Source organism: Gopherus flavomarginatus, chromosome 6, assembly GCF_025201925.1.
Source record: "Gopherus flavomarginatus isolate rGopFla2 chromosome 6, rGopFla2.mat.asm, whole genome shotgun sequence".
Lineage (NCBI taxonomy): Eukaryota > Metazoa > Chordata > Testudines > Testudinidae > Gopherus > Gopherus flavomarginatus.
Window position 1 is genome coordinate 128729919 of NC_066622.1, and position 12073 is coordinate 128741991.

General features: G+C 44.9%; 1 protein-coding gene across 1 annotated transcript in view; it reads right to left on the reverse strand.

Annotated features, from left to right (window-relative positions):
* HABP2 (hyaluronan binding protein 2) overlaps nt 1-12073 on the reverse strand; it is a 43263-nt gene that overhangs the window by 2248 nt on the left and 28942 nt on the right. The window contains exons 3-11 of the mRNA XM_050960697.1: nt 10596-10727; nt 8231-8338; nt 7341-7457; nt 6916-7035; nt 5405-5576; nt 4767-4861; nt 3563-3818; nt 1054-1196; nt 447-581 (exon numbers count right to left, since the gene is read on the reverse strand). Coding sequence (XP_050816654.1) covers nt 447-581; nt 1054-1196; nt 3563-3818; nt 4767-4861; nt 5405-5576; nt 6916-7035; nt 7341-7457; nt 8231-8338; nt 10596-10727 — 1278 coding nt within the window. The remainder of the gene's footprint in view (nt 1-446; nt 582-1053; nt 1197-3562; nt 3819-4766; nt 4862-5404; nt 5577-6915; nt 7036-7340; nt 7458-8230; nt 8339-10595; nt 10728-12073) is intronic.

Here is a 12073-nt window from a genome sequence, read left to right on the forward strand (position 1 = left end):
TGATTTGTAGAAGCATCAAACAAATCCAGATGCTGCTTATCAAAAGTTTAACGGGTGCAGAAAACTTGCAAGAGTTCCCGTACCTGATCCTGTCTGGAAATACTGTAAGTAAAGCATCACCTCATTCACAGTACCTTGTTGCTTCTATTTCTGGCTCTGAATGAAGCCAAGAAGCGTTGTGTCAGGTGGCAAAGAAAAAGGTTAATAAATTGTTTCAGGTTTCCCAGAAAGGTTTGGATACTGGATAAAGGTTCAAGTCAATACTTATTTTACCTAGGCAGTTTAACACATGCTTAGTTTTTGGTTAAATTTCTTTGCTTAATCTGAATTTTAAGTATGAGGGTCTAGATTCTGATCCAGGGAATTGCAGAGCAACTCTGCTGAGAGAGAGTTACTCTATGCCAACATGGATATAACTGAGATCAGCCAACCATCAAATAGCTTACCTGTTTCAGTAACTCCCCATCCTGAGATGTAGCATTCAGTTCCATCAGGAAATGGAGCATTGGGCAAACACACAGTTTTTACGTACTTCGTTTCTAGAGCACAATGGCCATCAACTGGCTTCAGCTTAAGCAAAGCTGTACACAGGGTAACAAAGAATACCTTGATTAATTTTAATCCTCTTTCAACTTTATCAGTCTATAATGTACACATGTGCACTGTGCAAATGCCATAACGGCAGAGGCAGGGGACTGGACTCGATGACCTCTCGAGGTCCCTTCCAGTCCTAGAGTCTATGAATCTACTATTTGTACCTGTTGCTGGATGCTGCCCTATTCTACTCTGTACCTACTTGCTTATGTAACCATCCTGAAAATCTAGAATGTCTATACTGTACATAATCACACACGGGCTTCATCTTATCCAGAACCTGTCCTTGCACTATTGAAGTCAGGAGTTTTGCTGTTGATTTCAGTGAGAGCAGGATCAGCCCCATAGAGAGGAACAGTCCATAGAAACCACACCTCACTTTTCATCAGTGAAAAGGTCCATCCAACAATGCCTCGTCAAAGACTTTGCCACGCGTGTTGCAACACTGTGGGAGCTTACCGATATCATTGAATGGAATATCGTCCCTTTCTTTGTAATGTCCATGACGAATTATCTTCTCCACATCAAATTTTTGTTCATAGTACTCTGTCCTTTCCAGGTCTTGCTTTCCAAGGAACACTTGCAGGTTGTCTGCTTGAAATCTAAGAAGAAAAAAATAAATAAAGCAAATCCCCTGCTGAACTTTTTAGCTCTGGTGCTTAGAATCAGGCCCACTGACAGCAATGCTAAAGGGGGGTGGGGCCCAGGGTGGAAATGACAAATCTATCACTTCTGGGACCGACTGTGCTGGCCAACTGCACTGGCCCGGGGGGCCCAGAGTGGTCACATGCGCCTAGGAGTCCTGCGGTCTACCTGGGTGATTTAAAAGGACCAAGGGCCAGTCCCTTTTAAATCGCTAGGGCCCCTGGGCAATTGCCCACTTTGCCCCCCAACCCCACCAGCAGGCCTGCTTAGCCTGCAGGCAGTCAGAATGCTGAGCAAGTCATCTCCAAACGTTCCCTACCTAGAGATTTCTACACACCTGCGAGGCATAAGCTCCTCCAAAAATGAACTCTAGTATTCCAGGCAGAGGCTAATTGGTGTTTAGCAACAGGAGGCAAAATTCACAGAATGCTGTTCTAGAGCTCTCACTGCTTTCTTCCTTATGCCATGGCAGGTGGTGTCACATGTTATGTGGTTGACCCCCAACCCCAGATCTTCAGAGGACTTTCCTTTCAACCACCAGAAAGCTTTGCTAGATTCCTCCTCTTTTCCTCCAGCAGATGCTGAAAACCCTCAGAGAAGGGACCCCTTCAGCCACTGATAACATTTCCCCAAGGCATTAACTGAAGGCTTGAATCAGTCCTACAGCAAGGTGTGATAAAAACACCAACACATCAGCCAACTGCCTTATCTACACTACATAGGAGTAAGAGGAGGGAGGAGAGCATTTCATAGGTAACACCTTTTGGGGGGACACCCAGTACATGTTTTTATAATATCCTTTTAACCTCCTGTATACAGCTACTTGCTAGCATGTGATCTTAATAAAAATACCAACCAGAGCTAAATCAAGCAGAAACTCACTCCTCTGAACTTTAATCCAATTTGAGAAGAAGTTCGATTTATGTACTGGCTCTAGAAGTGGAGTTCCCTACATTCCATGTAGAAATATCCGCTCTCTTCCCTTCTCTCTCACTTCACAGCCCCTTCTGTAGGGTACTGTACACATGGTATAACCTTGTTTCAACTTAACTAGGGTTTGAGTGGAAGCAGAAGTCAGATCCTCTTTGAGCAACTGCAGCAAAGATGTGAAAAGGACAACATGTGTTTTAATGAGCGTCTGGGACACTCATTCAGTGGCAGGGAAGTGGACTGGATGATTTAATAGGTGTTTTTTATCTAAATTTTCTGTGATTTTATAACTATCTGGTAACAACATTCCTTTACCGTCTCATTCTTCATTCCCTGGCAACCCCCAATACGAGTCCTAAGTAACTTCTTAGGATTTTACTTTCAGCTGACAAAGTGGTGTCCCTCCATTGAAGTTAATGCTGATTTGCACTAGCTGGGGATCTGATTCCATCTTTCAATGAGAGAGGCAAGGTGGGTGAGGTAATATCTTTTATTGGACCAACTTCTGTTGGTGAGAAAGACAAGCTTTTGAGTTTACAGACAGCTCTTTTTCAGGTGTGGGAAACATACTCAGCATTTCTATAAGGAGTTGTTATAACAATCTATAACCCATTAACAACCCCCCCCCCCCGCAGTTGTCTTTCTCCTGCCCACTTCCCTTCCTCTCTATGACTGGAGGGGTGTTAACGGGCTACATTACCTCGAATGGTCCCTTGAAACATGTGTTAACTACTTATGCTGAACAATCTGTTTCACCTTGTATTTATCTGTGACACTCTGAATACATTTCCAAGACCTAAAGAAGAGCTCTGTATAAGCCCAGAAGCGTGTCTCTCTCACCAACAGAAGTTGGTCAAATAAAAGATATTACCTCACCCACCTTGTCTCTCTAATGGGGACTCATATGGCTACAACACCATATATTTCTATAATGCTATTAGAATTGTTCAGAACACAGAAATCCCATCCTGCAGGAAATTCTGATATTTTTACTTTTTTTTTCTATCCTGAAACAGAACAGAAAAAAAAAATCAAAATATCAAGCATTTTAATGGAATGGAAAGCTCAGAAAAACATTCACTAAAATATCAAAATGAAAATTGTTGACAATTTTAATTGAAATGCTTTGTCTGGAATTTTCCCATTAAAAAACACTAATCAGTTGAAGTGGTTATTCACCCACGAAAGCTCATGCTCCAATACGTTTGTTAGTCTATAAGGTGCCCCAGGACTCTTTGCTGCTTAATCAGAAAATGTTGCTGACATTGACATTTTCCAACAAAAAAATTCAATCTGGCATTTTGTTAGCAACGGTTTCCAGTAGATATATTTCAGCCAAATACCTACTATGTGATTTTTTTCATGCTTAACAGGACGCAGGTAATGCACTTACTGAATGCAGTGTCCAGCAGTGAGAACCCAGCATGGTTTAATCAGAGCTCCTCCACAGAAGTGTCCTTTTGGCATAGGGGGCCCCAATGAACGCTTGCTCTGTAGAGATGCCATCCAGGGATGTTTGCCAGACATGGTCTTGGCCCCACCGTAAATCCTTTTGAGCATTCTCTCAGCCTCTGGCTGCCCACACACATTGAATGTCTTACCCACTATAGGAAGAACAGCTGGGGCAACTGTAGTCACTGGAGTCTTTTCTGCAGGGGAGACATAAGACTGAACTTGCTACAGGCATAGACTGAACTTGCCATAATGATCATAAATCTCAGGCATGGACAAGGCAATACATGTTGGGAATGTCTGGCACAGTTATAGGACTGGAAGTGTTATGACGCACTACAGGGGAGACCTGGGTCTGGGAGCAACATTGGAAATCCTGCCAGACGTACTGTAGAAGCCACTTGGAGGATCATCTACAGCACTGTTCAGCAGTGGTGATTGCCTGTCAGAGCTTCTTGGAAGCTTAGGAGCAAGTTTTGCCTGAGACAGAATTTTGGGTCTCGTTCGCCCATTTGACTTTCGATATTTTTATATTCTTAGTAAATGTGTGTGAACAAAGAACAAAAACACGGTGTGTTACATCTGCCCACAAGCAGATGGGCTAAAAAAGAGCTAAGAAATAGAATTAAAGTGTTGGGTAGAGTGGGAATTTAATATATGAGCGCACACTTGAAGGACTGTTCTGATGCAATTGTTCGCCTGAGATAAGGTCAAGCAACCAGTCAGGAGAGGCGAGGGGGGTGGGTGGGGGGAGGTATAAGAAACACTAAAAGTCAAAAAGAAATGTCTGACCCTGACTGAAGCACAACCTCACTCTTTACTCCCCCCCATGGGATACAGAAGAGGTGGTTCTGAAGCCCCAAGACCCTCCAAAACAGAACATGACAAATTATAAGGAAGGATCAAGGGTGTGCACTTCAGATATAATTATGCCTGCTAAGAAAGGGGAGGGGGACACGGGAAAGGCTCTGTGGCATACAGAGCTATTTATATGTTTGCTTGATTTCCCCAGTAATCATCGCATTGTCTGCACTTCGGACTTCTGGTCTTCTGTCTGCGTGACAAGAACCTGGGGAAGGGCAAAGAGAAAGCCCTTAACACCTCTGAGTCTCACTGAGCAGGGTCAGTGTTATTCTCCACTCTACCTGTTGCTGAGCAGGGCGAAGCGTCACAGGAGTCCCATTTCACCTTGTTATCTCTTTTGATGAAGCACCAAGGTTTTACATCACCGTCTGGATTCCTGAAGGGAACAGATTCCAACATCCACCAATCAGAGTGAGAACCGGTTAAACATTGGACTAAGGGTGCATAACAGATCAGCTAAATGCTCCAAGTAAGGATCCAAGCTTCCCTAGAAGCTATTTTTATTTTTAACAAGGAACACACCTGAGGGGATGGGTGGCATAGGTGACTGTCTGCAACTTTTCCACCCTCCTGACCCTGGGAGTAGCTAGGGGCCAGGTCAGTGCAAATTAGAGTGGTCTCTTCCAGGACAGGAGCATCAGAACTCTTTAGAGGGGTTCCCCAGAATGTCCACTATGTCAGACGCTGAAGAAAAGTCTGTGTGTCACCATATGAAGTTGGTCTAATAAAAGATTTTACCTCACCCACCTTGTCACTGTCATTATGTCAAAGGCAGGTTGCATAGAGCAGGCAATGGCAGCTTTACATCCCCTGGAGATTTCCCTGTACTTCCTTATGAGATGCTCACACTGAAATTATTGGAGGTTCTGCACATTTTTTGTGAGAGGAGACCTCTACACATGTAGCTTCAATAGATTACCTGCAGAAGTTATGTTCACCGATGCCATAATACTCAGCATCCTCCATAAATGCATTATAACTCTCGTCCAAGAGCAGGTTAGAATTCCAATGAAGGCATGTCTCCCCAGACCTTGTTTGACTCACTTTTCCTCTGTATTCATGGCCATCCTGTTCATAACAGTCCTCTGGTCCTACAAGAAGACAATGCTGATATGAAAAGGTCTGTCCTGTTGCTCATTTCCTGCACAGCGGATGTGTCATCCACCAAGGACAACATGGGTTAATTTCATTCCTGTTGCAAGATCTTGATGTATGATTCCCCCTGGGTGCTGTGAGCCACCAGACCAAATTTAGTCTTGGACAAGGGAGGTGGGAATAACTGAATCTTAAGCCACTCACATTCTCAACCATATCAATACTGTGACACCTAGTTACAATGGAGAAAAGTTTCAGGAAAGTGAAAGTGACTGCAAACCCCTGAAACCTATTTGCCACTCCCAAGTTGAGACCTCATGCTCTAAACAGCTCAGCAAAGTAGAGTTGGAGAGCTTCCATCATTACAAAGTCAGCAACTAGTCAGAATCCGTTCCTGTAGCAACCTGCCACTTGAACTATGGACAGCAGAGGGTGCCAGCATGATGGACAGACCTGATCACAGAGTTGGTATCATGCTAGAAGGATGGACACACCAGCAAGAGGAAAGGGTTAAAGGTTAATGAAGGAATTATAGCATTGAGGAGTGCTCATGAGAAGGTTGTCCAAGTGCGTGGAGCTGGTCTGAAGCCTTTAATATACATATAGAGAGAAATTACGATTCCTGCGCTCCTGTCATTACAAATGTGTGCCCCTGCACCCTCATTCAGTCACACTCTTCTAAAAGTGGGTAATGGCTGGAGCACAGTTTTGGGAATATCAGAGTGGGGAACCCTTCTGTGACATTTGGGGCTCACCCAGGCCAGTAAGGGGTTTGGTCACCATTGGCCTTGTAACCCTATGTGTCTTGTGGTTGGCTTTCTGGCTATTGGGGTCAGAGTTCTGAACCAAAGCTTCACAGCCATAAACCACTCAAAGGTTACAAGGCAGACAGTGACCAAATGCCTTTCTGGCCTGGGTGAACCCCCAAAACATGTGGGTACATCCTGAAGGGGGTCCCAGAGAGATGAAATTGGGAAAGATTTTTTTTTGAAGAGGAAGGGAGATTGTACAGGAAAGTTCACAGGGGGGAGATAAAAGCCCTGGGAAACCTTACAACAACTGGTTATGTCTGACCAGCAATGTGGGGAGTTAATGTTGCTAAAACTTGAACGTCCCATCGCTAGTCACTTGATGGAACAGAGAACCTACGATAGGTTAAGGAAGTCCTCTGAAACCTTCCTGAGCCTGGGATTACCCTGGATATGTGTTTGGGCTCCTGGTCTCAGAGCTGCGCTACTGAATCTGATTGCAGGCTTGGACCTTGCTTTGGACAAATGCAGCCTAATAATTACCTTCTTCCCACCCTTGGGAAAAAAAAGGCAAATCTCAACATACCTATTTCACAGAACCTCCCTCTGAAGGGTTCAGCACACTGGCAGGAGAATTTTGATCTGATCCTCCGCTGCAGACAGACGCCTCCATTTTTACATGGGTTTGGTTTGCAAGCTGAAGATGCTGTCAACATTTAAAGCATAAAACACCACTATTATTCTGCTAGAAGCTGGCTGGCGGTAACTGACTCCCCTAAGGGACTTACTCCCCTAGCTGGGAGATACAGCAGACTCATCCTTGGTGGGTCCATCACAGAGCAGATGCGTAATACATACTATTCAATGGGAAACATAGGCTTTCCCGAGCACTAACCTGCCAGATTCACTCTGCCTGGAGACACCACCTCTCTGGGGTGAGCAGGTAGTGCAGGATATGCTCACTTACTGAACATACAAACATGTAGGATTTTTTTCTGATGTTGTTCTCACCTTTGTTGCAGTATGGTGGCTTGTAGGGATGTCTACAAGTGCACTGAGAATAAGGTGGAGTTAGCATTATAAGGCAGTCTCCTTTACGACAGCTATTCCTTTCACACATGTTTTTCACTGTGGTGGAGCCAGATAAAACAGAAAAGCAAGATAAGATTAATTGCTCGCATTTTATACATGTATTCACTGAACAGGTGCTGAGTCCCATAGAAACCAGGCTAGACATACTTTCACTTGAATCTCTTGTGCCATTTTTAGCTTTGGCTTTGGGTGCTACTGCCTGTTAAGCATCTAACCTCAAAACTAGAGTTGTGCAGAAATGGAATTTTCCTTCCTGTGACAAATTTCAAAACTAGGATTTCTTTTTCCATTTGGAATCGGAACAACAACAAAATAAATCTTGAAATTTTTCATGGGAAGAAAAAGGTACAAAAAATCCATTTCAGAAGAACTGAAATGGAATTTTGTGTCTTACCAGCTGCCTGCATGGGAGCCTGAGGAGCTGGCCGGCTACCAACCGCCCCCCCCCCGCCCCGGGGAGCCTAGAAACCTGGGATCCCCAGCAACTTGCCAGGTGGGAAGCCAAGAAGCCCTGCCAAGAAGTCATGAGGGTGGGTGAGCTAGCAAGAAGCCAGGCAGCCTGCCTGCTTACCTGCCTGCTTTCCACTTGAAAGTTTTGATGGAATCGACACATTCCCCTAGAACATTTCAACAACAAATTGTCAACCTGCTCTAGTCAAAACCTGACACACATTTACCAGTTCCTTTGGATTATTTCACAAACAGATGCTTTCTAAGAAGTGAATCAAAGGCAATGTATTTTTCTAGAGCTTTTTGGCTAGAGTTTTTCCTCCCTTTAATAGTAATGAAATTATGAAATCAGCACCTACCTTTCTCACATCTAGTCCCAGCATACGGCATAGGGCAGAGGCAGGTGTAGCGATTTCTATTTCTTTTGCACTCACCACTGTTCTTGCAAGGCTTGGACGAGCATGGATCTACCAGGAGAGCATGGTAGATTATTTACACCCTACAGTATCGTCTTTTTACTAGGCCCTTAGCTTGATGTTGCCCGAAGAGTCTCAACAATCTCATGTGTTTAGATAATAGATAGTTTCTGGATCATGTTCATCTGAGATTAATATGGTTTCAGGTGGAACCCCAGGTCAGATCACCCCCAAAATGTGACCCTGAACTAAAGTTGACAGGTTCCCCCTTCCAGAGCAATCTGATGCTGTCTTCCTAAGCACAGAAGCATGCCTAACAACAGTGAGCCAGTCAGCACTGAACAAAATTCTGCACCGCTTACTCAGGCAAAACTTCCTTTGTAATAAATGGGGGTTTTACCTAATATATATGGAGATGTACCTATCTCATAGAACTGGAAGGGACCCTGAAAGATCATCAAGTCCAGTCCCCTGCCTTCACTAGCAGGACCAAGTACTGATTTTGCCCCAGATCCCTAAGTGACCCCCTCAAGGATTGAACTCACAACCCTGAGTTTAGCAGGCCAATGCTCAAGGCCTGCAGGACCAGATGCATTAGGAACCAGAGATGACCCCAAGCTAATGAGTTTGGCTCCAGATATGAAGGACTTCACTAAAGCGTGGAAGTGTTTGGGCACTAGGAGCAATGTAGTTGTTAGATTCCCCTGCAGATGTCATATATCATTATTAAGGCTCCATGTTTGTCACAGAGGTCACAGATTCTGTGACTTCTGCAGTGGTTGGTCTTGGGTCCCCCCACCTCCCAGCAGCAGGAATTTGGGTGTGGGGGGACTCAGGGCTGGGAATTGGGGTGCGGGGTGGTGCTTACCTTGGGTGGAGGTTCCCAGATGGACGACAGGAACTCCCCTCCCTCAGCTCCTAGCTCCACATGCTGGAGCTGCCTGCAGACGCCGCCCCTGCAGCTCCCATTGGCCATGGTTCCTAGCCAATGGAAGTTGCAGAACCGGGGCTTGGGGCAAAGCAGAGGCAGCACATTGAGCATGGAGCTAGGAGCTGGGGTCACTGCTTCCAGGAGCCGCTCTCCTCACTCCACCAGCACCCATGACGCCCCCCTGGCTACGAACCTCCCCCAGGCCACACCTCTCCCAGCATCTGCAACACCCTGGGCCACAACCCCTCCAATACCCATGCCCACACTAGCCGCGACTTCATCCCTGAGCACCCGTGGCACCTCCCCAGGTCACGTCATTCCCAGCACCTGTGGTGCCCCCAGGGCTGCCCTCTTGAGCCGCCCCCACCACCAAGTTTTAGTCAGGAGTATATAGTACAAGTAACGGACAGGTCACGGGCCGTGAATTTTTGTTTACTGCCAGTGACCTGTCCATGACTTTTACTAAAAATACCCATGACTAAAACATAGCCGTAATCATTATTATTTACTATTTACTCAGAAGGACCCCATTGAATAAGGCTCTGCATACACTTATTCTCACCTAAATTACTGCGCACTGTAGAAAAGAAAGGGTTAGAGATAAAGGAGTGCCAGACCTCTGTGCAGTGCACCTGGGGGTAGAGGGGCGAAGGAGGGGTTGCTCTCTTTCTGCTTCAGACCCTGGGGATATCTGGGAGCTCTTTAGGTTTCTGGTGTAGGCCTCAGTGCAGCTTTAAACTACACCTGGTTGGCTATAAGTCCCCAGGGCCTATCCACCAGCAGAGGATCACTAGAGTGAAGTTTGCTGAAGCCACAAACCCAAGTGGTGGGAGGGGAAGCCAGCAGCTCATGGCTCAAAGCTAGCAAACCCAGCTCTACCCCATCTACTTTTCTCCTATGCAAGGAGAATTCCCACCTTTCTGCTACTGAAGTGGTGCCAAGCAGCTGGCTCAAGGCACTTTCTCGCTTTACTGAAGTTTGATAAAATAGAAAATAATGTGTGACTAAGAAAAAAAATCTGCTCTACATTTGGTTACAGAACATACATTCTATGAAAGCAGCAATTACATCTCACAGTGTCTATAGACAAATAAGCTGGGGCTTTTTGTAATAGCAATCAGAAATGTTCAGAATCCGTTCTGCAAAACCAAGAGATAAAACATGGGCTCCTTACAAGAGGAATACAATGGAGAACATTGCAGGCAAACCCTCCTAACTAATTCCTTTGATGCAGACATGTTGAGAGGATGCTGGTGGATAAGGTAAGATGGGAAGTGAGACAATAAGATTTGCCACACTTAGAACTGGAATGGTGGGTTGGGGTTTTCTACCCCTGACACCTTCCAACAGACTTTAAAAATGTTGTGTTGCTAACACCTATTTTAATACCGTTGTAGCCAAAGTATTCGTAGAACCAATCGGGATATGTGAAGTATTCTCTGTCTGTGGCGGGGGTGTTCTCTTCTGGAGGGACATGCTCATCATCGTATTCATAGTAATCCGTCCTGTCTATAGGAGCATGGAAGAAAAGAGGAGAAAATATTATTAAAGGAAAGATAGTGTTGTAAAATATCCGTTCTCTGGGGTTGCTACTCAGCTGCACACTGGAGCCGTTTGGTATGTCATGACAGCAGTGGGCATCACATATAGATCTTCCTGATCCTAAAAAAGTACAAGTAGTCAAGTACGGCAGCCCCCATTTTTTCATGGTCTCTGTATATATATATTTTCCTACTGTGTTTTCCACTGCATGCATCTGATGAAGTGGGTTTTATGCCCAAATAAATTTGTTAGTCTCTAAGTTGCCACAAGTATGCCTCGTTCTTTTTGGTGATACAGACTAACATGGCTGCCACTCTGAAAGAAGTATTCTTTGTTAGCCTTGTGGCCTGTAACACATAAATGAGCTGGCCTGAGGCTACCCAATAGACGGAAGTGGCACTCCTGCACACACATATGTGCACGTGTGTGCGTGCACACACACACATGCAAACACACACACAGGAACATGTTGTTCACAATATTCTGGCTACCTTTCCTTCACTGCTTCACCTGAGAGGGCTGGAGTGAATCAGAAATCTGGATCAGCCAACAGTGCTAAGTCTCATAGATCCCTAACTGCTAGAATTGGAAGCCACTTCATGCCATGATGCCGTTGAGAAGACTTTGTCCAGGATATTGTGAATCCATCCATTCACAGCATTGAAAATTTCCAGTGCCCCTATATAATTTGGGTGATCCCACTGTTCTGTGGTTGTTTTGCATTTCATTGCACTATTTTGTACCCTCAGGGTGGGATTCTTAGGTGCTCATCTCCCATTGAAGTCAATGGGTTTAGATGTCTAACTATCTTTGTGAATCACACCCTCAGTGCCTATAGACAGTCAGCTTCTCAGGTCCTGTTATTCATTTGCCTCCTCCCCCACCCCACCTTGTGACACATGACAATATCCTGGACCAAGAATTAAGTTTAATATCGTTGGGGCCCATTGTATTAAAAATGCAATTCTTTACATGTTATTTATTATAAGATGGCTGTGAGTTTTCAGAGCAGGGACTGTCTCTTACTATTTGTAGACAAAGAACCTATAACAATAGGGCCCTGATTCCAATTAGGGCTTTTTAACACTACTGGAAGACAAATAATAATTGTTCCTATTTTAGAGGGCAGTAAGAAAGAAGGTTCAGATGCCTAAAGGGTGCAACTATGAGATTCTCATTTACTTTAATATTTATTATTTGCATTGTTGTAGTGCTGAGGACCCCACTCATTGGCCAGGACACCATTTTGCTAGGCAGTATGCAAACACAGGGCAAAAAGACAGTCTCCGCTTCTTTGAACGGGCCAGTAAGTT